At 41.4% G+C, this 27,672-nt stretch overlaps 1 protein-coding gene across 7 annotated transcripts in view; it reads right to left on the minus strand.

Annotated features, from left to right (window-relative positions):
• The window catches only part of DENND1A (DENN domain containing 1A), a 531,039-nt gene that overhangs the window by 162,933 nt on the left and 340,434 nt on the right, over window positions 1-27,672 (minus strand). For all 7 annotated transcript variants that reach the window (XM_059891201.1, XM_015473579.3, XM_015473580.3 and 4 more), the window contains one exon: window positions 19,818-19,919. In XM_059891201.1, the coding sequence (XP_059747184.1) occupies window positions 19,818-19,919 (102 nt within the window). The remainder of the gene's footprint in view (window positions 1-19,817; window positions 19,920-27,672) is intronic.

Here is a 27,672-nt window from a genome sequence, read left to right on the forward strand (position 1 = left end):
TCTGGCAGTTTAGGTTTAAAGGTCAGATTTAAACTATCACCATGTTTCACAACGCAATCTGTGCAGTGCTGCGTAATGAAATGGTTCAGTAAAGGTGCTCGTGGAAATTCTTTTAATTAGGTCTAAGGCTTTTCAGTTGTCAACATGAATAAACCAAGAACCATTCTCTTGCAAACACAAGGCACAAAATACAAATGCAAGTTACCTTTGAAAAGACAGATACACACTTGTAAAAGGAAAGTTATAATACATGTTTTTTTTACAACATATCCTTCACCAATTAAAAAAAAATACAAACCAACATCTTCCAACAACAAAATTGACTGAAGATTAGAAATAAAGTGGTTACTCTATTTCTAATGAATCAGGACACATGCCTGGTTCTAATGAAAAGTATTTGGAGGAAGACTAAAGTTAATCATAACTAAAAATGTTTACTAAGAGACTGACTTTCTTCATGAGCAAAAGTCACCTTTCCATTTAACTATAATTAATTCTACAGATCAGCAGTTTTTCAGCCAGACATGTGAATGTCCCATAACAACTCCCTCAAATTGAATGATAGTGATTAAAAATGCACAAAAATACACTTTTGCCCCCAGCATTATCAGAGACCGAAAAGATCAGCATACCACAGTAGAAACATCAAGATTCCTGCTTTTCAAAGCTGTGTGCTGCTGCTGCTAAGTCGCTTCAGTTGTGTCCGACTCTGTGCGACCCCATAGACGGCAGCCCATAGACACACTAAATTATGTAGATTTGGAATTCTCAGCTATCTGCTCAAAGTTGAATCTAGGGATTGAAATTCACAAAATGAAAACTACAAGACATGGAAGATTGCTTAGGGAAGTTGGCTTGTATTTGCATTGAGCTCTGATGGAAAAAGGAAAACTAAACAAATGATTCCAATCATCACCAATAGCTCATATTTAGATGTATACAAAGGTGTTCATAAAAGCCAAATGTCTGGCCTGAGACTGATGTGGAATGGGACAATCCAAATGGAGAAATGGCTGCATGTAATAAACGTGTAATAAATCCAGGCCTTGATTGATCAACCAAAGAATGTATGTCTGGCAAACCCTGAGTTCAAATTCTGACTCAGCTGCAAGGCATCTTCTTTACTTCTTCCCTTCATTTATCAAAAAAGGGGTAAAGTACCTCCCCCCTGCCCTCAGGATTGTTATGTAGATTAAATGTCAAATTTTTCAAAGCCTCTACCACAGTGCCTGGCACACAGTAGGAGCCTAACAGGTGGTGACTACTCTTCCATACTAACCCAACTCCAAAGCCAAAAAACTACCCAAGCCATTATTTTAGCATAAAAAATAATGGGCTCACAATTAACATTTTTCTAGGGCATCAACGACTGAAATGTCACTCATTATGCTAAGCTTATTGACCCAAACATATGTGTCGCTGCTGCTGCTGTTGTTTTTCAGTTGCTTCATCGTGTCTGACTCTATGTGACCCCATGGACTGCAGCACACCAGGTTCCTCTGTCATTCACTATCTCTGGGAGTTTGCTCACACTCATGTCCATTGAGTCGGTGATGCCATCCAACCATCTCATCCTCTGCCGCCCCCTTCTCTTTCTGCCCTCAATCCTTCCCAGCATCAGAGTCTTTGCTTAAGAGTTAATGAAGTGCTTGGTGTTTACAAAGGAAAAAGTAGGATTTGTCTCTGCAACAATCCTGGGCTGAATGGATACAGATTTCCATGCTTAGGAATGCAGCCAGGCTGGATCCCTGGTGGATCACATGGATATATCCACACAGACTGAGATATCTCCCAAGGGGATCTGGGCATCTCCACCTCCTCAGGGGAGAAAAAAAAAAAAACAAAAAAAACAAGAAGGGAGGGTGGGAAGTATATATAATAGATGTGTTTCACAGTGTCCCTGCTGTGATGAACAACTTGATCCACTTACAGTTCCAAACACATGATGCATAAAAGAGCTGACAGAAATTCAATTCTTGCAAAGAAAAGCATCTGCTCTCTAGTAGGAACGGCCAAATATTAAGCAGTTTTAAGGCAGGGCAAAGACCTAGAGGAGCAAACTTCATTATCTAGATAGCCGGAGTCAAGAAATGCAGGAGATCACAAATGAACGAAGAAGTAGCCGAGATTCCAAGCATTAATTACCCAGAGTAAGATGATTCAAGTTAAATCTTTGTTACGACAAATATTAAACCCAGCTGTGTTTATGTAGCAGTTGTGAAAAAGAAGGAAAAAAAAGAAATCCGTGTACAATATCTGTGAGCTCTGCCAGTTAATTGAATTCGCTGGCAGCACTTCCTCTACCACGAGCCAAACATCCTCAAAGATAAAATGTAGCTTTTAAACAGACCTGGGGAAAACGGAATCAAGAAATTTCAACCAATAAAACACAACTCTTTACTGGTATAAAAGTAAAGTAAAATTCAGTAATGAAAGGAAGGAAGTCTCTTAAACATTTACTGCATTCCAGAGTGTGGAGTTGTGGTTTATTGCCAAGGTCTCTTCTGATGTCCCACAGAGCTCCTGCTCCAGCATCTTTAATGAAGCCCCATAAACTCCCATAAAATACTCAATTGTTGACAAATCATAGACACACACACTCAGGGAAAGGCCCTCTGGATCACGACATACCTTCCCTTCTTTCATGAAATTTACAAGTCATGGAGTGGACACTGTCATGGAGAGTGGTCGAGCACAGAGCAGACACCTATAGATAATCCCCTAAAGCACAAGCAATGAATGACTGGATAATGGTGATGCTGATAAGAGTTCTATTCAGCAAACTGTCCCCTGACCCAAGTCCAATGTCAGATTTGGGGTGGAGAGAACTTGGCCAGATTCTAAGAACCAGAGAAGCAAGAAGAGGTTGGGTCCAACCCCTTAGTCTGCAGTGCAGTAGATTCTATCTACTATCTATCGTATCATTCCTGACCTAACTACCTTAGTAGATTCCCACTGCCCAAAATATGAAGTCCAAACTTGTTTTTATGACAGAAGACCAGTTCCCATATGATCTTTTCCATCTACTTCTTTAGTTTCATCTTTTGTCCTTCCCAAACACACACCCTGTGCTCCAGCTGGACTAAACTATTATTCCCTGCCCAAACACATTACCCTTTTGTTCACACCTCCAGCTTCAATGCATTCCATTCCCGCCTCCCAGTATGCTCGTCTCTCCTTTTCCAGGAACAGTGACTGTTTCTTGTACATCTCCATGTTCCTATGGTCCAACACACTTGAGCACACATCCAAAAAACTTTGGCTGGATAAACAATCTCCATTCGTAAACTGGCTATCGACCTGCCCTTTTGGGACACACTGAACCAGAAGCATCTGGAGGCTCCTATGGATGGAAACAAAGCTGCTGGTACAAGATGTGCCAGGAGAGCAGGCAGAGACTATAAAGGGACATATTATGGAGCCTGAATTTTACCCAGAGGAAAATGAGGAACCATTAAAGGGTTTTAAGTTGAAGAGTGATATTCACGTTCCAGACTATGCCTTTATTTACAGCAGTAGAGAATGGTCTGGGATTGGATAAGTGGGGACAAGGCTGGAAGTCCAGTTTTCTATAGCTGTTTTACTAACTAGCCACTGACCTCACTGGGTCTTAAATCTTCTCTGCATCTGTTATATCCAATACAAAGTGTGACACATAGTAGGTGCTCAGGAAATGCCTGTTTTGGTTTTTTTCTGGCTTTACTGAGGTCTAATTGACAAAATTGTGTACATTTGAAGTGCACAAGGTGACAATTTGATAAATGTATGTATTATGAAGTAGTCACAATTAATTAACATATTCATAATTTCACAGGGTTACTTTTTCACTGTGTGTGGTAAGAACACACCACACACAGTGTTAAGATCTATTCTCTTAGCAAATTCCAAGTATGAAACGGATTACTAACTATAGTCACCATGCTGTACCTCAGATCTTTGGAACTTATTTATGTTATAATTGAAGTTTGTAACCTCTGACCAACGTTTCCTCACAGGAAATACCTGTTGAATGATGAAATCTTCTATTAGAGGATACTAACAGTATGTTTTAATGTGTTAGAAGGATCAAATCCATGAGGGTAAAAGTCCACAATGCCTCTACACATAACACATAAGATACTCAACACAATCAGAGCCTGTCCATCTCCCCACTCAGCATTTTTCTTCCTATTGGGATTTTAAGAATGGTTTTTCCCGATGTTTACTATTAGTTCAGACATTTCCCAGAAGGACAGACTGCTAAGCCGGATAGCCTATGATGTCTGCTCCCTTGCTTCTGGGATTAAATGCACTGTTGTCTCGTAGGCTGGCACACCAACATCAAGGAGGCCCTGCAGCAGCCTCTATAGAGGCTGAGGGTTCTGGGCCTGTGGAGAAACATGGCATAGAGAAGCTCCAGCCAACAAGCTGTTAGCAATGGCCTAACAAATCAAGGCCATCTCTGAGCAGGGGCTGCTCTCTATCCAAGTAGCATACTAAGCAGAGGTCTCCAGAGGCGAGGCAGCAAGCAGATTCCAGGCTGATTTGAATCTGGACCTTTCTGAACCAGCTTTGCCTTTGGACTCCCATAGACAGTCAGTTGCATGGTACAGCCCATTTGTAATGTAATCCGAACCAGTCCTGAGGCCACAATTAAACAAGACGCTGTCATTCATTCAGTGAAAAGTTACTCAGTATGTGCTATATATTGAACTCTGGGGCAGAAACAAACGTGAAGAAGGAAGAGTTTTTAGTCCCTACCCTGGAGGGGATTGAAGAGAGGACACTAAAAGACAAAAATAACTCCCATATAACATGACGAGTGCTGCAAGAGAAGGATGAGCCACACGCTTTGAGAATACAAAGAATACAGCAGTCAACTACTGAGGGACAGTCAAGAAAAACTCGATTCTAGAAAGACCAGAAAGCTGACTGGAGTTGGAAGAGACTGAAGACAGGACTGTAATGAGGAAGCCATGGCCAATTTTCCAGTTTCACAGAAGAGAAGTACAGGGTCCAAACAACTACCAGCCTCACACAGGTGACAGGGGTACATATACATGCATATGATCTTCACTAAAAATTATACGGATTTTAAACAATTTTTCAAAAGTAGGTGCTAACTTTCATGTTAGTGATAAAAGTGAAAACTAATAGTCTTTCAGGGGAGATGGTGGTATTTAAAAGTATGCATCAAAAGCCTTAAATTTTTATATATTCATGACTCAGAAATTCTACCTCTAGCAATTCATGCTGCTGCTGCTGCTAAGTCACTTCAGTCGTGTCTGACTCTGTGTGACCCCATAGACCACAGCCCACCAGGCTCCCCCGTCCCTGGGATTCTCCAGGCAAGAACACTGGAGTGGGTTGCCATTTTCTTCTCCAAGAAATTCATGGAATTTGAGTAAATGAGACAGAGATTTAGCTACAGATCATTGGGATTCCCTGGTGGTTCAGTCCTCCTGCCAATTCAGGAGACGTGAGTTTGATCCCTGGGTCGGGAAGATCCCTTGGGATCTCCTGGAAAAGGAAATGGCAACCTGCTCCAGTATTCTTGGCTGGAAAATCCCATGGACAGAGGACCCTGGCAGCCTACAGTCCATGGGGTGGCAAACAATCGGACACAACTTAGCAGCTAAACAACAACAATGTCCATCATATAGTTTAAAATAATGTGTGTGTTAGTTAGTTCAACTCTTTGCAACCACATGGACTGTAGCCCGCCGGGTTCCTCTGTCCATGGAATTCTCCAGGCAAGAGTACCTAAGTGGGTAGGGAGCCATTCTCTTCTCCAGGGGATCTCCCCAATCCAGGGACTGGACCTGGGTCTCCCACATTCCAGGCAGATTCTTTGCTGTCTGAGCCACCAGGGAAGCCCTTAAAATAAAGCAAAAGTTGAAATTATCAGGTCAAATATATTATGGCTCAGACAGTAAAGAATCTATCTGTGATGCAGGAGACCCAGATTCAATCCCTGGGTCAGGAAGATCCCCTGGAAAAGGGAATGGCTACCCACTCCAATACTCTTGCCTGGAGAGTTTCATGGACAGAGGAGCCTGGCAGGTTATAGTCCATTGGGTCACAAAGAGTCAGACATGACTGAGTGACTAACACTTTTACTTTCATATATTATGGTATAGATTCATACAATGAAATGGTAGTTCACACTTTAAAAGGTATGAGTTCTGATGATTAAAATGGTCACACAATATCAATGGCTTTCTTTTTTTTTTACTATGATGTAATTAATGCATTATACTTGGTAAACTAGTATTATATGTATATTATATACAATACATTTAATTAAAAAGTTTCATGAATTGATGCTTACCCATATTATCTGTGATATACTCTGATATTTCTTATTCAACTCCATTTAAAAAATGCTTGCTGTGACCCATTAAGTTGATTTTATGGCTTCACTAATGGGTGACTACTTGCATTTAAAGAAAACCACTTTTAGGTTGTAAAGTAAAATCCCAATGGCATTTAGTAATCATGACCAAAGAGTCAAAATGCTTGGCACTCAATATACCCAGTGAATTATAGTTGTACTGTACACTGAATTTCTCCTCTTTTGAAAAAGGAACTCTGCTCTTCAGAGATCTTTGCTTTTCCAGATACCTGTACGAAGTGGAGTTAAATGTTGAATAAATGAGTTTTCCAAGATCTAGAGTTCAAACCAGACTGCATATTTTGCTCTGTCTTTCATTCACTCACTCACTCCACAAACATTCACCGAGTGCCCCTGTGAGCCATGCACTGTGCCAGGGCTGTGTTCACAACCATGCAGAGCCTAAATGCTTAGGAGGGGAATGAGTTATGATGTAGCAAGTGGTATAAAAGAGGTATGGAAACAAACGTTATGAAATCCCAGAGAAGGCAGTGCCAAACTGTGGGAGCATCATATTGACAGAAGCGACATTTGAGGGGTGCCTTATAGAACAAACAGGTTCAGCCATGCGGAGAAGCAAGGGCGTCCTAACCAGAGGGAAGAGCATGGAAAGAAACACAGAGATGTGGAAGAGCATGAGGCCTTGGGGAACGGGATCACTCTGCGTGTGGCTAGGAAATGGGGTGTGAATAGGGAAGACACACAAGATGAGGCTGAGAGGTTGCCTGGGGTCAGCGTCCAGCTCGTGAAGAAATGGATGCTGCATAGAAGGACTGGAAACTACTCTGGCCTGGGGCACTGTGGATGCTCTGTGAACAGTATCTTTCTTCTCTTGCCTTCTTCCCTTTCTCACATCAATGAAGACTGCTCAAGGTGGTTTCTCTGTCTCTTCACAGACTTAGAAACCTCTTGGATATCCCTCCAAAATTCCACTAAGAAACAAGAAGTTTAAGTGATTTAATATGCAACATTAAATCATTTGTGATTTTTTTAATCCAAAGAATATGGAAAAGAAAGAGAAACTACAGTCCTGAAGACATACAAACCATAAAGTCAAAAGCCAAGATTCAAGTGTTTCAGGAGACAGGAGGAAAGATGATTTTTCCATCATAAAACTAGTAATAATGGTATCACGGAAAATTTAGAAAATGTTAACTCATAACTTTACTATCTTAATATACTACTGTTGATAAGTTGAAAGTTCTTTTAAAAATCTTTTACTTCTGAGTATCTGGGTGTTTTTTTCCACTATAGTTATAGTAGAGATATCATTCAATATTCTGCTTTTTTTTTCACTGAATTGTATCCTTAGCATTTCCTGTGTTGTCCACATTCTTTATCCCCATCATTTTTTAGTGACTGTATGCAACACCAGTGGAATAAATCACCTTAAATACTCCCCTTAATTTTGGATATTAAGATTGTTTCCAATTTGAGTTAACATAATACTATTTGGTAAGGTGGCTTTCTCCATTTAGAAGTATTGGTCAGAAAAAAATCTTGAAAGTAGAATACATACAGTCAAAAGGGAATACGTACTTTAATGTCCTATTACATATATCACCACACACGAAAGCCTGATTTAGAAGAGCATCAATCAGGTTATAGAAAGTATGAAGTAAAAGAAAGTGTAAACAGATGGTAAGGGTCTTCATATACTCATGCATACACATGAGTGCCTTTGGCCTGTGAGTTTCAGGCCAAAGAATATAAGAAATGGCCCCGACTGAGCTCTGGGAAATCAGTGATAAAGTGCGGTATGTCCACATCACTGGAAGCCTGGAAGAGTTTGAGCTCTCTTTTACCAAGCTTTTTAAAAGCCTTACAAACTATCCATTGGCTAAACAGCATACAATTAACACTCTTGAAGGAACAAGAGATGCTCTTTAAATTTTAAGAGGGAAACGTGAAGAGTGCTTAGTCAAATGGCTGTAGAGGGAAGGACATGATGTTTCTGTTCTCAGCATCCACATGGGCTTGAGATGAACATGAAGTCTATACACAGGCCTTGACATCAATAAAAGATGGACTATTCTTGTCATATTCCTTCCCCCAAATCCACGGCTAGGGAACAACACAATCTTGTCAGTGAAGGCAATACATCTGCAAGTGTCATGATCCCAGCACAGTACAACAGTGTTAGCCTTGCCAACTTTTTTTTTTTTTCAAAAGGTACAAAAAACTAACCGAGATAAAGATTACAAAATTCAAGACTAAATTGTCTAGGCAACTAGCAGAAAGCCAAAGCCACTCTGTCTCCAAAGTTATCCCATGACCCACATTCATAAATCATGTGAAAATCAACAGAGCTGTTCTGAAAGCTACTGTGTTAGAACTTCTTTTAAAAATTAATTTCTAAGTCCTCTTCCTTTTTAAAATTTACTGTATCAAGTCATAATTAATATACAGTAGAATGTAAACATTTAAAAAGCACAATTCAATGAGTTTTGACAAATATATACATCTGTGTAACCATTACCACAATCAAAAAACAGAACATTTCCTTCACCTCAAAATGGTCTTTGGTGCCCTTTTCAGTCAGTTCCTGCATTCTCCATCCCAGGCCAGGGTAACTGCTGGCCTGCTTTCACCTACTATAGACTAGTTTTATCTCTTTCAGATTTTATACACAGGAAATCATATAGTATATTCTCATATGTATGGCTTTTTTTCCTCAGTGTAATATACTCAAGATTCATCCATACTGCTTTGTGTATCACAAGTATGTTATAATGAATAATGACTCATGCAGTAAAAAATAGGGATAAAATATTGTTTGTCCATCTAATAGCTGATGGACATTAAGGATATTACCAGGTACTGTTTACCATGAATAAAGTTGCTATAAATTGGACTGTGAAGAAAGCTGAGTGCCGAAGAATTGATGCTTTTGAACTGTGGTGTTGGAGAAGACTCTTGAGAGTCCCTTGGACTGCAAGGAGATCCAACCAGTCCATTCTGAAGGAGATCAGCCCTGGGATTTCTTTGGAAGGAATGATGCTAAGGCTGAAACTCCAGTACTTTGGCCACCTCATGCAAAGAATTGACTCATTGGAAAAGACTCTGATGCTGGGAGGGATTGGGGGCAGGAGGAGAAGGGGACGACAGAGGATCAGATGGCTGGATGGCATCACTGACTCGATGGACATGAGTCTGAGTGAACTCGGGGAGTTGGTGATGGACAGGGAGGCCTGGCGTGCTGTGATTCATGGGGTTGCAAAGAGTGGGACACGACTGAGCGACTGAACTGAACTGAAACACTCATGTACAAATCTATTTGAATTATATATGTTCATTTATAAAATAATGGATAAATACCTAGGAATGGAATGATTGGGTTATATTGTTGGTATACATTTGACTTCAGAGAAAATTGCCAAACTGCTTTCCAAGGATTGTACCATTTTATGCTCCCACCACCAGTGATGAAAGCTTCAGATCAGTTTTTTCTACATCCTTGCTAAGAGCTGTTATTGTCAGTCTTTAAAACATTTTTTTTTAAAGTCAGGCATGACTTGCTTACAGTAAAATTTACCACTTTCAATGGCTAGTTTTATGAATTTTCAAAGATACATATAGCCATATGACCATCCACACAATCAAGACATAGAACAGTTCCATCATCCCCCAAATTTCCCTTGTAGCCCTTTATAGTCAGCTCCTCCTCCCACCCTCTGCTCCTGACAACCACTAGTTTGATTTCTCTCTTGATAGTTTTGCCTATTCCTAAATGTTAAATAAAAGGATTATTTCACTTGGCATAATGTGAGAGTCACCCATTCTGTTGGATGGTACTCAGTTTCTTTTGATTGCCAAGTAGCATGCCATTTTACGGGCATACCACTGTCCCCTACCAGTTAAAGGACATTTGGAATGCTTCCAGTTTCTGGTGATTATGAATAGACTGGTTAAATACATTCACATACATGTGTTAGTGTGCACATAAGTTGTCATTTTCTTGGGTGAATACCTGAGATTGGAATTACTTGGTCTCATGGTAAACATTTCAGATACTCATTTTGAAGAAATGCATGGTCTTTTTATTTTAGCCATACCAGCACCTTCCTTGTGATATTAATTAACACCCTCACAGAGCATCTTTCCCTGTGCTTACTGGCTATTTGAATATCTTTTATTGTTAAGCATCTCTTCAAGTTTTTTGCTTACTTTTTAACTGCACTGTTGTCTTATTCAGTTTAGCGTTCTTTATTCTGGGGAAAAAGTCCTCTTGCAGATATAAGTATCAAGAGTATTTTCTCTCAGTCTGTGGCTTGCCCCTTTGTTCTTAAAATGGTGACTTTTGAATAGAATCAAATTTTACCTTTTATGAGGTTCAATTATGACTTCTTTTATGAAGTGTGTTTTATGTCTTGACTAAGGAAACTTTGCCTACCTCAAGTTCATGAAGATTTTCCCCTATATTTTCCTCTATTCATTTTACAGTTTTTGCCTCTAAGGTTAGGTCTATAATCCATTTTGGGCTAATATTTGCATGAGGTAAAAGTCAATGTTCATTTTTTCCCACATAGATATCCAGTTCTTCCAGTAGCATTTGTTGAAGAAAACTATCCTTTCTCAGTTGAATTACTTTGGCATATTTATTGAAGATCATTAAACCATTTATGTTTGGGTCTAATTCTGAACTGTTTATTCTGTTCTATTGAACTCTTTTTACCTACAATGCTGATCTACATTCACTATAACTTTATTGTAAGTCTTAAAAGTAGGTAATTCAAGTCCTACAACTTTGTTCTTTTTCAACATTGTTTTGGCTATTCTAGATCTTTCGCATATTCATGTACATTTTAGAATCAGCTTTAGCTGTTTTTTCTTTTTTAAGCCATCTGGAATTTGGGCTGGGATTACATTGAATCTATAGATCAATTTAGGAAAAATTAACATCTTAAAAATATTGAGTCTTCCAGTCCAAAAAGTGGAATATCTTTCCATTTGTTTAGGTCTTTTAAATTATTTTCTCAGAAATGTTTTATAGCTTTCAGTATACAAATCTTGCACATATTTTGTTAAATTTATTCCTAAGTATTTTGTGTTTTGTGTGCTATTTTAAATGGTACTTTAAAATATTTCATTTTCAATTGCTCATTGCTACTATAGAGAAATACAGTTGGTTTTGTACACTAACCTTATCCTGTACCTTTGCTAAATTTACGAGATGCCCCCCTTCAGGATCTTCCATATACACGATCATGTTGTCTGAGTAAAGACAATTTTTCCTTTCTTTCTAATCTTTAGTGCTTTTATTTCTTTTACTTTTCTTAGTGAATGGTTAGAAACTCAGTACAATGTTGAGTAGAAATGGGCAAACACCCTTTTTTTGTTCTCATTCTCAGGTGTAAAGCACTGTCTTTCACCACTAAGTATGATGTTAGTGGTAAGTTCTTCCTACATGCTCTTTATCACAATGAGGATACTTAAGTTTGCTAAGAGCTTTTATCAAAGACAGATATTTAATTTTTCCTAAAATCCTTTTTTTGGGGGGTTTATGTTTTGATACTGCTTTCCTTTTTCAGTCTGTTGATATGATAAATTACACTGATTTATTTTCAAATATTTAACCAGTCTGTACACATTTGATCATGATATACTGTCCTTTTTATATACTGTTAGATTCAATTTGCTAATATTTTGTTAAAGATTTTTACATCTATATTTATTAGGTATATTGGTCAATAGCTTTCTTTTCTTTGATTTTCATGTCAGGGTGATGCTGACCTCAAACAATAAGGTGTAAGGTGTTCCTTTCCTATTTTCTGAAAATGTTAGTGTAAGATGTATCCTTAAAGATACCATAGAATTAATCAGTGAAGCTATCTGGGCCTGGAGTTTTCTTTGTGGGAAAAGTTTTAACTACAAATTTCTTTAATAGGAACAGTAATATTTTTCTATTTTCTATTCCTTCTTCAGTCACTTTATATAACATGTATTTCAAAGTATTTGTTCATTTCATCCAATTCGTCAAAATTATAGGCGTCAAGTTGTTCCTAATACGGCCTTAATTCCTTTTTTTCTCTCACAGTAAAGTTGCAGTGGTAGTAGAGAGATTGCCCATGTACTCCTCACCCAATTTCTGTTTCCCATATCTCACATTACCATGGCCCATGTCGAAACTAAGAAACTGACACTGGTATATTATTATTAACTGAACGCCACACTATATTGTGATTTCACCAGGTTTTCCATGAGTGTGTCTTTTCTAACCTAGGATCCAATTCAGAATTCCACACTATATTTTATTGTCATGTCCCTTTAGTCTCCTCCGGTCTGTGACAGTTCCCCAGTCTTTCCTATGTTTTTATGACCTTGAGAGTTTATTTACTTACTTTGTTCTGAACTGTGCAGCATGTGGGATTTTAGTTCCACCTGCAGTAGAAGTACAGAGTCTTAACCAGTAGACTGCCAGGCAAGTCCCTGGCCTTGATAGTTTTGAGAAGTACCTGATAGAAGGTCCCTCAATTTGAGTTTATCTGAAGGTTTTGTCATGATTTGACTGGGTTTTTAGAAAGAATATCACAAAGGTGATGTATCCTCTTCATCACATCATATCAAAGTTACACAATATTCACATGACATCACTTGGTTAAGGTAGTTTCTGCCATTTCTCCACTAAAGTTCTCTTTTTCCCTTCACATACTTTAGTTTTTGAAAGAGAGTCATTAAGTCCAGCCCACACTTAAATGTGTAAGTGTGTGCGTGTGGGCGGGGGTGGGGTGGGGAGATGGAGATTAAACTCTTTCTTCTAAACAGGATAGTATCTACAGATATTATTTAGAAATATTCTATAAGGGAGATTTGTTTCTTCTCCCCTACCAATTCTCCTCATTAGTGTTTGTATGGTATATCTTCTCTATCCTTTTACTTTTCATCTGACTCTATATTTACAGTGGAATTCTCATAGATAGCATATAATTGAGTCTTTTAAAGAGTAATTTAATATCTTCCAATAAGTGGATTATTTAGACCATGCACATTTAATGTAATAATCAGTAAGGTTGGATAAGTCTATCATCTTGCTAACTTTTCTATTTGCTCCATCTGTGTTTGGTTCCTTTATTTACCCCCAACCCTCGCCAAATCTTTTGGGTCTTCATTTTATTGGCTTATTAGCTATATTTCACTGTTTCATTTTTTTTCCTTAGTGGCTCCTCTAAGGTTTACAATACACATTTTTAAGAGTATACTTTCAAATAATATTATACCACTTTATATAGAATTTAAGAACCTTAGCACAGTATACTTCCATTCTCTACCTGTCCTTTATGCTACTGAGTTCATATATTTTACTTTCATGTATAGCACATAATACACAGATATTATTTACTTTAAATATTCAATTATCTTTTTTAGAAATTAAAAGTGAGAAAAGAGCCTCTTGCATTTACTCACGTATTTACTACTTCTGGCACTCTTCACTCCTCACTGTCCCAGTTTCTCTATGGTATCATCACTCTCCCATGTGAAGAACCTCCTTTAACGTTTCTTACAGTGCAGGTCTGCTGACGACTTCTCTCACTTTTATTTGTCTGAAGAAGCTTTACATTTTACCTTTATTTTAGACGGATATTTTCACTGGATATAGATTTTGAGGTTGACAAGCATTTTCTTCGTTACTTCAAAAATGTCATTCCATTCTCTTCTGGTTCATGTTGTTTCTTACAAGAAGTCTTCTGTCATCAATTCTTTCTTTTATATAATGTATCTTTTTTCTTTAGCTAATGTTAAACTTTTCTTTGTATCACTTGTTATCATGATACACTTTTGTGTGGTTTTGTTTGAGTCTATTAGGCTCAAGATTCATTGAGCTTCCTGAAACTCTGAGTTTACTGTTTTCATTAAAGTAGGAAAAAAAAATGGCCATAATCTCATTAGATATTTTTTTCTGTCCCTCTCCTCCTTCCTCTCCTTCTAGTTCTCTAATTACACATGTTAGTCCTCTTGATATTACACTAATGGCTCCTCGAGGTTCTTTTTACTTTCTATGCTTTTTCAGTCTTTTCCTTTCTATGCTTCATAATGGACAGTTTTTATTGCTATGTCTTCAAGTTCATTGATCACTTATGCTTGAGTGTCTAATATCCTTTTAATCCTATCAGTGAAAATTTTATTTCAGGTTATTATATTTTTCACCTCTAGATATTCCCTTTCATTCTTTTTATATCTTCCATTTCTCTCCTAATTCAGTTCAAGCCTCTCTTTAAATTCATGAGCATACTTATAACTTTTATAATGTCTGCCTTAAGGTTCTCATCTGCTAATTCCATCGTACCTGTCATTTTTTAAGTTTGTTTCTATTAACTATATTCTGTCTTGGTTATAGATTACATCATTTCTGATTCTCAATATGTCTAGTATTTTTTGATAGGATGCTAGATACTGTGAATGTTACATTGTTGGGTGTTAAATTTTTAGTCTCTTTTAAAAGTGGGTTGCTAAGTTGCTTCAGTCGTGTCCGACTCTGTGCCACCCCATAGATAGGCAGCCCACCAGGCTCCCCCGTCCCTGGGATTCTCCAGGCAAGAACACTGGAGTGGGTTGCCATTGCCTTCTCCAACGCATGAAAGCGAAAAGTGAAAGTGAAGTCTCTCAGTCGTTTCCGACTCTTCGTGATCCCATGGACTGCAGCCTGCCAGGCTCCTCCATCCATGGGATTTTCCAGGCAAGAGTACTGGAGTGGGGTGCCATCACCTTGTTTTGACAGGTTCATTTTCCTGTATATCAGGTTGATCCTGATAAGTTTTAAAAAGAAACGGTTTTATTTAAAACTTTTTACTGAAGTTTAACATACATATAGACAAAAGTACACACATCACTCATGTCCTGCTTAATAAATTCTTGGTCATGTACCTGGCATTCAGATCAAAACCCAGCACATTACCAGCATCACTCAAGCCCTCTCTTATGCTCCTCAAGGCTTGATTTTTAAGCTACATGAGGGCAGGGCTAAAATTACCTTTATTCTAGAGCTAATTTAGACTACTCCACCAGGGCATGGCCTCTGGGGTTTCTAATGATTGCCTGAGTGATCAACAAGCTCTCCTTACTTTGACTGGCTAGAGCCTGAATAACTCCTACTCTGTGGAAGCTCCCCTCTACACATGGGCAGATCTGTCTACAGCAGATGAGCCAAGAGGACTCAGTTTAGATTTTTTTGCTGAGTAGCTCCCTTGTATCTGGTACTCCGACCCACAAATTTAAACCACCTCCCCCTCAAACTCAGATGTCTAACCCCTTGATTCAACAAGACTGTTGTGCTTCACTGGGGAGTCCCCTCTAGCAACAGAGTCTAGAAAATGCTTCAAGGCAGAAAGCCACGAGGACCAGAGTCTTCATCTCAATTGCTTCCTTTCTCTCAGGGATTATATTCCTGCACTGCCTGTTGTCCAATATGTGAAAACAGTTGTTTTCATATTTGCCCAGAGTTTTATTTGTAAATGGAGGGAGGAGAAATTCAGTTCCAATTATTCCATCGTGGCTAGAAGCAGAACAAAGGCCTCTTTTAATAAAATTTCCAGCATGGATGCCATGTTTTGCAAGATTTCATCTACCAAAATAACCCAATCCATATGTCCCTTCCATCCTTCCATCTATCTATTCAGTGGCTGCTACATCCCTCAGAAACAAAGATGAATAAAACTTGATTCCTGCCCTCAAAGAACTCACAATTAAAAGGGAAAGCCAGAAATGTATATTGCTGGCTGGTAAGTGTAATTTTATAAGTAATACAGGGGCTTCTGAGAACAAAGAGAAAGGTACAGTCAAATCTACTTAGAGAGGTCAGAGAAGGTTTTTACAGTCTTACATTTAGCCTAAGTCTTATAAAATGAATAGAGATTGACAGATGGAACAGAACATTCGGGACAAAAGAAACTGTATGCAAAATATAAAGTAATGAAACAACATGTAAAATTGGGAGACTTATTAATTCCAAACACCTATAACATAGAGTTTGAAGCAGGGAGAGGAAAGAGCTAAAGTTATGGGGAAAAAAATGGGAGGATCCTATCAAAAAGGGGGGCCTTGCATACCACGCTGACCATTATTCACATCCATAATTCATCATCACTGACTCCACCTACAGAACTTTATACATATTATGTTCATTACATTTAATTCTCACAACCACCTTATAAGGAAATTAAGCCTCAGAGAGCTTACATAATTTTGTCCAAGATCATATGATAAGTAAGTGAAGAAGACAGAATCTAAACAAAGGTCTATCTTATTCCAAAACCAACAAAAGAAACTTGCCTTTTAAATCTATAGGAACTGGGAAGTTATAGAAGGATTATTTTTGTTTTCAGAAGTTGTTTTTTGTTCTTAAAATTGTGTTCATTGATGAAATGGTTTTCAGTTGGAGGAAATAAAGTTAAATTTATGTTTTAGAAAGGGCTCTCTGGTACAAGAGTAACAAAGGCTGGCATCTGAAGAACCAGTTCCGAGGCTGCTCCAAACAGTGCGGGAGAGGAATAAGAGCTTGGATTAGGTGGTGTTTAGGATGGATGGCGAAGACAATTTGAGAAACTTTAAGAAGCACAATCTGCAAGATGCAGTAAACAAGCAGCTTTGACAAAAGGGGAGATGGTTAGGTCAACTGGATGTACTGAATCATTGAAAGGACACAGTTCTGTAGCACACGCAGAGGACAAAGGTGTGCTGGATGAGATTTCTCCCTCTCAAGGACTTGACAGCTCACACAGCCTCAAGGAAGGCAAGCACCTTTCAGCACTAGATGGTGGGGACATCACGAGTGCCCAGTGCTTCAGTCCCAACTGCTACTGGCTCTGCTGCCACAGGCCCAGCATCCAGATCTGAGACTTGGAGGGCAAGGTCATTGCAGGTGAACTGAAACAAGAAGTTATCAGTACCAGTGGCAAAGCACAGTCACCCCAATAGTGTTGTATGCTGGCTTTGTATGCTGATGGCCAAACTCTGTTGGCTGCAGCAGACAATCTGGAACAAGTATGGCAGGTGACCATCAACACCCACTACAAAGAGCTTTAAAAACAATAAAACTCATTTTCTCATTAAAAAAAAAAAAATCAAATCTTTGAGTCAGATCTATGAATCCCACTGAATCACAGTAACTACTGTAAGGATCACTCACGACTATATAGGAATCTTGGATGAGTCTAGAGCCCCATTCTGGAAACCACTGCTGTAGGACCCTTCAGAATCCACCTTGTAAATGGGAGGTCCTTTTCATGCAGGCTGAGAAGTGTTAGGATAAGGAGGGAACCACCTGTCTTCTAACTCCGCCTGTACTTATTGACAGTGATCCTATTAAAGACAAATGCGGGCACCATTTATCACACACTGACAGCATGTGAACTTGGCGCCAAGCATCTGGTGAACACCACATCTCACTCACTTGCCACGATAATCTAACGACAGGCCTAGTACTCCTCTTTCAAGGATGGGAACCTGAAGCTCAGCAAGAGAAAACGACTTGCTCATAGTTGTTGTTTTGATCAGGAACCAAAGATTTGGTTCCCTGATCATTTAAAAGGCATCTTGGAATGTGGCATCTTCAGGAGGCTTCCGTTACCCTCCCCCTGGGCAATTCTGTGTCTGATTCTTATTTTCTTTTGGTCTCTAATATGCTATACCTTGAGATATATGTAATTTACATGTTTGTTTCCCCTAGTGGAATATGCTCTTTGAAGGGAAGGACTAGATCTGCTTTGTCTTTGCTATTCAAAGTACAGCACCGGGTCAGAGCACTGCCTGTGGGACAGTTGGTCCCCTCCATGGTTTCTGAGCCATCAGTCACTCATCCCCAGCTGCCTGGGGCTCTCAGCCATTCCTTGGACCTCAAATACCCCAGGTTTACATTCTACATTTGCTCAGCAACTACAAGGTCCATACCTAAGACATCCATAACTTAAAGAGAGAACTTTTCCATTGAAAGGGAAGCGGAATAGAAACCTCAAATTCCTTGGATCAAAAGAACTCAAATTACAGCCAAGAGGTCCAAAGACACCAACCACATACCCCGTCCTGATCAACTGCAGACCTCACAGGGCTGGCATTTTCATCTTTCCTACGCTGTCATCTCTCTCTGCCTCAGAGGGGGGCCATGCACACAAAGTGGAGGCAGCATGGGTGGGGCATCATCCATACTAGGCTCCGACCATGGCTCTGCCCTCACCAGCCTTATGGTTGGTGGCAAGACATGCACCCCTCGAGCATCTTTTCTCCCGCACCTACTCCATGGAGCTAGGACGCCAACTGAATGAGACCCCAGATGCAGAGGCACCTAGAGGGGCACTGGGGCCGGTGGCTCTGGAGTGACAGAGCTGGGTTCACTTCTATGGCTCCCCTTCTTTTTAGCTCTGTGGGTGAAGTGAGGATGAGACAAATACCTTCCAAGAGGTGTGAAGCGTAAATGGAAGGTCAGTGATGAGTGTTTAGCATGTAAAAGTCAGTGAATTGTACCACTGTTCAACTATGGTACAAGTAACTCATCCTTACAAATGACCCCCCAAAACCTTGCAGCGAGTTAAGAGCAGAGTCTGAAACCCTGCTGCCAACCATTCATCAACAAGCAGCAACCTCTCCCAGGCAGCTAACCCCCAAGGGCCACTGGGACTCCTGGCAGTGATGCAGGGCAGTGCCCACTGGCCACCACGCAAACCCAGACCTGCATAGTGCACATGGTTAGGAGCACCCACCCCTTCCAGTCTGGAAGCCAGCATGACTTTATACACTTTCTCTCAAGCAGAGTCATGGACACTAAACCACAAACATTAGAACTGTACTTCTGAGGGGACCCCAATCCTCCTCATTTGTATGAATGATGGGGCAGACTGGGTCTACTTCGAAAAGCCACACATAAGGCAGCTCTCAGGTATATGGTCAGGTGTCAGTGTGGCAAATGTGGCAGCCAGTTGCTTTCCCCTAAATAGGCACACCTTCTGTCTAGTCCTGAGGTAACTAAGAAAAAAATAGATTTAGGGCACGTGGAGCCACATACAGAACACCGGCAGCAGATACTCTGCCACATGGGAAATGGCTGGGTTTGACGATGGCACAAGAAAAAAATGTAGGCTTGAAGTGCCCCAAATTGCTCACACTGAAGCCCTTCTGCCTGCCTTTGGTGGGGTTACCTGGGGAGGTTGTTCTGTTCTCTAGACATGGCAGTGGCAATGGGGATGGCAAGACCCCCTAACTCCCCAGGAAGAGAGGCTGTCTAGACCCTAGAGTCACTTCAGGTGAGGGTTATGAGAGCAATACAAAACTAAAAAAGTGAACCACCTCCCAACTTCCTTCACTGAGACAAAGGTTCCAGAGGCCATAACAGAAACCAACTGTGCTTCCTAGGCCACAGGAAAACCACAGCGGTCTCTACCTCTTCTCCTCCCCAAAGGCATGTTCACGGCCACTGCAGGAGCTCCCAGGAGTCAGAACTCGAGAGCTCATTACCCACCACATCATTTGGGAGGCTCTGGAGGTCATCAAAGGGGGTTTCCAGGGTGTTGGTGTCCACATTCAGGATCACGACATCATCCAGGGCCATGCTTCTGACTTTCTGCAAGTAAAAGAAAAAATCCAGAAGAGAAAATCATCGAACTGCCACGAAGACACAGACATTTCCCTGGCTTCCTCAGGGAAAGGGGAGTGAGGAGGAAAAGTGACATCTGACAAAGTGTACTCTGTGGCAGGTGCAATGCCAAGCAGTTAACATGTGAGACCATCTAACTATCACAAAAACTCTGTGAGTTTCTATGGTTATCCCCAACCCCCAGGAGTGAAAAGGGTTTCAGAGACTAAGTTAAATGCCCTGGGTCACACAGCTAGGGGGACAGATCTTTACACCCCAACATTACTTTTTTCCCCTATATTTTCAAGTTAAAATAAAAAAGAAGCTGAAGTCTAAAGCTCTGGCTCCAGGAACTCAGATATACAGTTAGCTCTTACTATAGTCTCATTCCATCCATCTCTTCTCATTTACCAAAGATTACTTGGCCATCTCTCTCAGATCTTGGCATTCTTGGGTATGGAATACGTTGTACAACCTAGTGTTAACATATTAACATTTCTCTTAAACATTAAGTAGAAAGGTCATACTTTCAATTTGGTTCCATTTTCCACAAAAATCCAGTGAATCATGGCTCTCAGGTTCTGGCCATAACCCATTCTTCTACTGGTATAACAACAGGAAGGGTAAGGGAGGCTTGTGCCTACCAGGTGTTCATATTTGGTGAGAGGATGAAGGGACTGTCTGCTGAAACGAAGAGCCTACCAGCCGGCAGTAACTCTCCATGGTTTGTAGAAGTGTAAGCCTATGAGTAAGCTAGTTTTCAATCACATTATTTACCCACTGCTAGAATCCACCTCTACTTCCCCTCACCTACTTCCTACTGCCAATCTCCTTCAATCTTCTTACCCCATTATATATCAAAGCTCATTTCTTTAGAGTCTGGAACTTTCATTTTGTCCTGATTAAGCAGAAAGACCCTGTAATTTGTGGTCCAAACTGGGACACTTGTGGATATGAAAGAATATATTATACCAGGGCAGCAGCGTAAGATGAGCTATGTGGTCACCCTATGTAGAAGGGGTCAGTTTCATCATCAGCCAACCTCTGTGCTACCGGGTATGACTGTGCAGGTATGCACTGCCCAGCACGCCCTGCTAGCCAAGCTGAGGATGAGATCTGCCAACCCACGAGCTGGCTGACAGGCATCAGTTGAAGGCGTGGGTAGGTGCTGGTGGAGGGAGAGAGGAGATGCCCTTTCCTAATTCATCCCAGAGCACTGTATGGGTTAGTGATGGAGCTGGATGTCCCAACGGCTGCTAAAGCCTGTTTGCTAATGCCCTGGAAAAGGACAACAATTACAGTGTAATAGATGCTCACTAGCACATGTTCTATGCTTTACTTACTAATTTTTTATCAATCCTTGCAAAGTGTACCCTATTATCTTCATGTTAGGTAACTTGAGGAAAATGAGGTTCAGAGAGGTGAGGTGAGTGGCAGAGGTAACGCAGCAGTGGCCACCTACACAGCCTGTGCTCTTGCACGGCACTTTAGCCTCCTTGTTCTCAGACACCCCCAGAGAAACCAAATTCTGCCATGCTTGTTGCTCTGAGCCCTAGCACCCCTTGGCCTGCCTGCCTCCCCCTGTTGGGGTGTGAGTTCCCTCAGGGGCTCATCAGTTTGGTTCAGCACTGCATAATAACCAGCACTCAACAAAATGATTGGCACCTGGTAAGCGCTCGTTAATATTGGTTGATGTTTGTTGCCTCAAATCCCAGCCTCGAGGACAGACTTTGGTACCTAAGTAAACATTTTGAGATTTTTCTCAGCAGGAGGATGGAGCCATGCTGGTCAGAAGCCTCCTAGAGTTGAAACAATACTCCCAGAGGGCAGGGTCCTGGAACTCTTCCACTCAACAAGACCAGCAGCCTCAAATTTCGGCTGCTGTTGACTTCTTCAGGGGCTAGTCCACAAACCTATCAATCATTTCATACATTTACTAAATGCTTCCTGTGGGCGGAGAGCCACAGGGGAGGGACAAGATTGCCTACTTGGAGGTTTATTTTTTCTTCCAAACCCCAAAGCTCATATTAACTGACTGCTTTATTCACAGGGTAAAAAGCTAGCAGCAAGCAACATTGATAACTATTATTTTACAAAGCACAATCCCGTTTTACAGTTGAGAACATTAAGACTCATGAGGAACTGTCCGGAGCTCCTTAGCTGCCTTACTTTGCAATCTAACAGGTTAAATAGTTAGCAGTGCACAAGCAGGGAGTGACAAAAACAGCCTCAGTCAGAACCTTTTTCACTTACATCACATTTTAGAGCTCACAAAGCACTTGCACACAGATTCTTTCATTCTCAGCAGTAGCTGGAGATGAGCGGTCACCATTTTATAGATGAGAAACTGAGCCTTAGAGAGGTGAAGGGGCTTGCTCAAGGTTATATGGTTACTAATTGGCCCCTTCATCTGTAAAATCAAGAAGGTAACTGTGACTATCCCTCTTAGCCCTCTTCCTTGTGGACTGCTGTGAGGACTGGAGGTGGTGTGCGCATAGCACTGGGCACACAGTAGCCTTATAGTAGCTTTTATTATTGCTATTATAATATACACATCAGCCACGACCCCAGTTTGGAAACTATAGTGGCAATGACCTAAGGGCAAAAATCCTCTGGTCCCTTCTGGTAACTGCTGGGCTCTCACTTCAAAGGCAGAGACCCTGGCACTGGACACAGAAAGGGAGAAGGGGTCATGGGGGGCTCCAGAACTTAGCCAGGGACTCCAGGCTGCTGCACCCCACAATCACTAATTTTGCCTCATCTGACCTCCAAAGAGCTCCAGAGAGCCCCAAACAGATGGGGGCAAGAGGCCTGGCCACTGGAGAGAAGCCTGGGCTGAAAGGCCCAGCGACAAGGCTGTTGATACTGGACCAGGATCGGGTGTTGTTTCTGCGTTCCCAGTGGGGCCCCGCAGCACAGACCAGCCCTTGTAGGCTCTCCATGGCTGGGCTGGAGCAGGCTTTTGATTTCTTCCCACTCCTGGCTGGAGGACTTGCTGCTTAAGCTGTGTGGAGTGTTTACTTTTTGAACAATGGCAGTAGGCTGAAGAAGAGGAAAAAACCTGGCCCTTTTTTCTGACTTAGCAGGCCAGGGTCCCCTTAGTAACCAAAATGCTTGTGCACCAGGCTCCAGGAGGAGCTGGGTCGGCACAGTTTCCTCTCATAGGACAATGCTGCCCTCCTGGTGGCAAGGCCTCTTCCAAAGGGGCTGGCATGGACTCAAGGGCCTTCCTGAAGCTCATGTTCCCAAGGAAAGAATCGGAGGCCAGCTTGGCCGGATGGTGCCCTATCCTTGAAAGGCTCAAGGAAACAAGAGGAAAAAAGGCAAAAAACAAAACAAAACCCACAAAACCTCTTAAGCTGGGGGGTGGGGTGGGTAGTGCTGATGGAGAAGGAAACTGGGCCATTACTGTATGCCTGCCTTTAACCCTGACTATGCTATGAGGGCAATATCAAAGGAGGAGGCTCAGAGGGGTCAAAGAAACTGGTCCAAATCACACAGATAAGGAGTGACAGAGCTGACTTTTAAACTCAGAATGACTCTTTCTGAAGACGTCCTCAAATCAGCTGCTCAGACTTCAGAACAAGTATCTACATAGGGCATGCAGCTACACCAGCACTCTCAGGGCTTGCTTCCTCTTATGCAAAAGGACCCCTGTCTTTTGTATCATAAAAATTACGTATGTAAAATGTATATATATGGCTGAGTCCCTTTGCTATTCACTTGAAACTATCACAGCACTGTTAAGCACCTACACCCCAATACAAAATAAAAAGTGAACAAAATACATATGTTTAAAAAAAATTGGAAAGACAAAGAAGTTCAAAGAAGAAAACTGTGGTTACCCTAATCCTCCTCTTGGAGATAACATTTTGGTGTATTTCCTTCCATAACTCTCTGTCCCAATACCTCCTTTTAAAACCACAGTTGAAGCAATTCATAATGTTTCTTTCTGATTTTCTCATTTATTACAATATAAGCAACATTTCACTTCATTAAAAGCTTTGTGAAGATCATTGCTAATTGCTACAAAATGTTCCACTTCCTAGAAACAAACCCAATCAAGCCCCTTTTATTGACTATTTCCAGTTTTTAAGAAAATATTATAAATATTGTTGAGAAATCTGTAGGCATGAAGCCTATGCTTTAGGATGGATTCCTCGAAGTGGAATTTCCTTTCCACTTCTTAAAGAGTGTCCCTCTCAAATTCAACTTTGAGAGAGATATCTTTACTTCCAATTATTTTAAAGTCATTTTATCCACAGCTTGTGTTTCCTACTCTAAGTGAAGAAAAATCAGCAAAGACACGAGCAGATGTCAAAATAGTCCTCCAAAAACCCTACCCAATTAAAACACTTACTAGTACCACAGCACACCGAGACAGCTCTCCGGTAGCTCGTCCCACCAACACATTCCCTCTCTTTTTAGTTACAACATATGCCAAAGCTCCTGCCAGCTGCAAACCCTCCCCCCACCAGACTCTATAGGCTTTTTCTCAGAATGAAAAAAAAAAAAAAAGATACTGACATGCACACCGGCTTTCCAAATGGCATTTCTTGCACAGAGAAACACACAAAAATGGCATCTTCCCATAAATACTGTTAATCAAAAATGTCTTTCCCTTTATGTTTTGTGATAGAAATATGACCTCTGTTTTTCAGGACAAGAAAGGGGAAAAAAAATCACAGCATGCGAGGTGGTCAGGGGAACCTGAGCAGACACAGATTCAGCCTCATAAATTCTCCAGGTTTTAGATGGGGATCATGGTAGTACCCACCTCACAGAGTTCTCGTGAGGATTAGATAAGCAAATGTACACAGAGTTAGCAAGATTCCCAGGACGTCCACAGAGGAATTCAGCCAACAGTGGCTCTCCTGCCTGTCACCTCTTCCTCTCAGAGCCTCAGCGAAGCCTGGCTAACCTTACCCCAGAGGGCTTGAGGGAGCAGTTTGCCTTTCCTCATGTGAGCCTGTGGTTTACTCCCACAACCAGAATAATACATCCATCTAGAGTATTAATCCAGGCATTTGATCCCTTCTCTGGTGTGTGGGCTTCTTGGGGCCACCAAAACAGATCTCTGAACTTTCGGCTCCTACCCCAGTATCTGGCCCACAGCAGGCAGTTTCTGAATGAACACATGAATGAAGGAGAGGCAACAGAGCCTAGACATGAGGAGCACGGGGTCCGAAGCCAGTGTGTCTGAGCTCTCACTCAGCGCCACCACTCGCCAGCTGTGTAAACTTGCACGTTTCACTTCACCTCTCTGCACCTCAGTTTTCTCCTCTATAAACAGTGCCTACATCTCACACTTGTGATGAGGATCAAATGGGCTAACATTTCCAAAGCACTTAGACTAATGACAGGCACATGAGAAGCTCAAGACGAAATGTAAATTAAATGGTCTTTTGAGGGTGATGAAAATATTCTATATCTTTATTGGTAGTATATAAAATTCAGAATTCATTGAATTGTACACTTTAAATGGGTCATTTGTTGTGCATAAGTTATAACACAATGAGTTGATAAACACATTAATGCTATGTCCAGAATACAGAATAAAACCACAATGCTGCTGCTGCTGCTGTTAAGTCACTTCAGTCGTGTCTGACTCTGTGCGACCCCATAGACGGAAACCCACCAGGCTCCACCGTCCCTGGGATTCTCCAGGCAAGAACACTGGAGTGGGTTGCCATTTCCTTCTCCAATGCATGAAAGTGAAAAGGGAAAGTGAAGTCGCTCAGTCGAGTCTGACTCTCAGCGACCCCATGGACTGCAGCCTACCAGGCTCCTCCATCCATGGGATTTTCCAGGCAAAAGTACTGGAGTGGGGTGCCATCGCCTTCTCTGAAAACCACAGTAGACCATGAAAAATAACAACGTATGAATGATGGTGACCAAACGCCACATGGAAAGGTAATTCTGCCCTGAGCTACCAACAATGTACATTCTGATTTGCAGCTGTGTTTGGCTCCCAGTCTCCTTCCTTTTTTTGTCTAGCCTAGGATTTTTAAAACTTTTTTTCTACTCATACCCTCCTAGGATAAATATAGAGTCCAATGCCCCTGATATTCTTCCCGACACAAAAGTGGGGTCCACTTGAGAACCACTCTACCTTCAGTGGATCTTCTCTAGTCGAGATTTCACTGAACCTTACTTTCTAAAGTTGATTGTGTGAAAACAATGGGTCCTCCCCAAGGCCGGCTAAAATATAAAGTATCAGCTGAACCTGTTCAAACCACAGCAATCTTTCACACAGATAGGGATGACCCTGTTTATCTAGGGAGGGCATTGGGCAGCGAGGGACAAAAGGCAGGACTTAGAATCAGGTCATAAAATGAAGAGCAAGGATTTGCACTGGTCAGGTAATGCAGAGCATCCAAAGAATGGTCAAGAGCATGTGCTGCTTCCCTGGTGATGAAGCTGGGGGCTGGAGGTGGAGCAAAGAAGCTGGTTCTAGACCTTGATGAGCAGGGGCCCAGGTCCATCTCTGCTGCCTCAGCTGAGCACTAGGGTCCTTAACTTGGATGGAGGCTGTGGGGAGGGTGGGTCGGTGAGGTGGCATGTATGGAATCCATGAGCCAGGGCATGGTGAATCTTTTCTGCTGTCCTTCCACCAGGACCATCATCAGGGCAGAGCTACGTCTTCCTTATCTTTTCAACTCCAGTGCCCAGGATGGTGCCTGACACAGGGCAATTGCTGATTAACCGAAGAATGAGTGAAATACTGTTGCCGGGCCCACTCTACCGGGAGGCAGGCCTGGTACAGATGTCAGTGTGAGCCCCAGTGGACAATGTAAGCTCAGTATGAGTCTGCACAGGAAGTGTGATGGGAATAGCAACAATAATGACAACAACAATAAACGTGTAAAATTATCACGACTAATTCATGTAGAATTAATTCACAGTTGACAAAGAAAGTAAGATAGGCATTACCATGGTAGCTAAGATGTGGGTTCTAGAATGAGACAGCCAGCTTCAAGTCTTGCCTCTGCAACTGCGTACCTTCAGTTCTTTACTGAGTCTGTTTTCTCATCTATAAAATGGGGATAATACTACCTACTCTCCAGCAGTGTGTGGTGGTTTAAGGGGGATAATGTGCTGTGCTGTGCTTAGTTGCTCAGTCGTGTCTGACTCTGTGCAACCCCATGGACTGTAGTCCGCCAGGCTCCTCTGTCCATGGGGATTCTCCAGGTAGGAATACTGGAGTGGGTTGCCATGCCCTCCTCCAGGGCATGTTCCCAACCCAGGGACTGAACCCACATCTCCTGCATTGTAGGTGGATTCTTTACCATCTGAATCACTAGGAAAGCCCCTTGTGGGATAATACATGTAAAGAATTTAACACAGCATCTGGTTGCAATAAGTGTAATAAATGGAAGGCTCTCAAAAGCAAGTTTCTATCCTTGCAATTTGAAAGTAAGACTAGAATTCCAAGACTGTATGACTGTGAACAACTGATTTTCAGACCAAAGGAAAAGGCCAATGACTCCACTATTATGATTTTATGCCATTAAAAACTACTCCAACCTATTGTTCTTTTCCTGGCTATGTCTTCTTTCCCTGAGGACATGAGCGTATTCTCTGGAGCCTGAATTGCCCAAGTCCAAGTCCCAGCTCCACCAGTTCTTGGGCAAACCCTTTAACCTCTCTGTGCCTCAGTTTCCTCATATGTCTGATGAGATTAAAATAGTCCTGACACCCAGGACAATCATTACCCTTGGGTTAGAGGGAGAATGACAAG

The sequence above is a fragment of the Bos taurus genome, chromosome 11 (assembly GCF_002263795.3).
Source record: "Bos taurus isolate L1 Dominette 01449 registration number 42190680 breed Hereford chromosome 11, ARS-UCD2.0, whole genome shotgun sequence".
NCBI classification, from domain to species: domain Eukaryota; kingdom Metazoa; phylum Chordata; class Mammalia; order Artiodactyla; family Bovidae; genus Bos; species Bos taurus.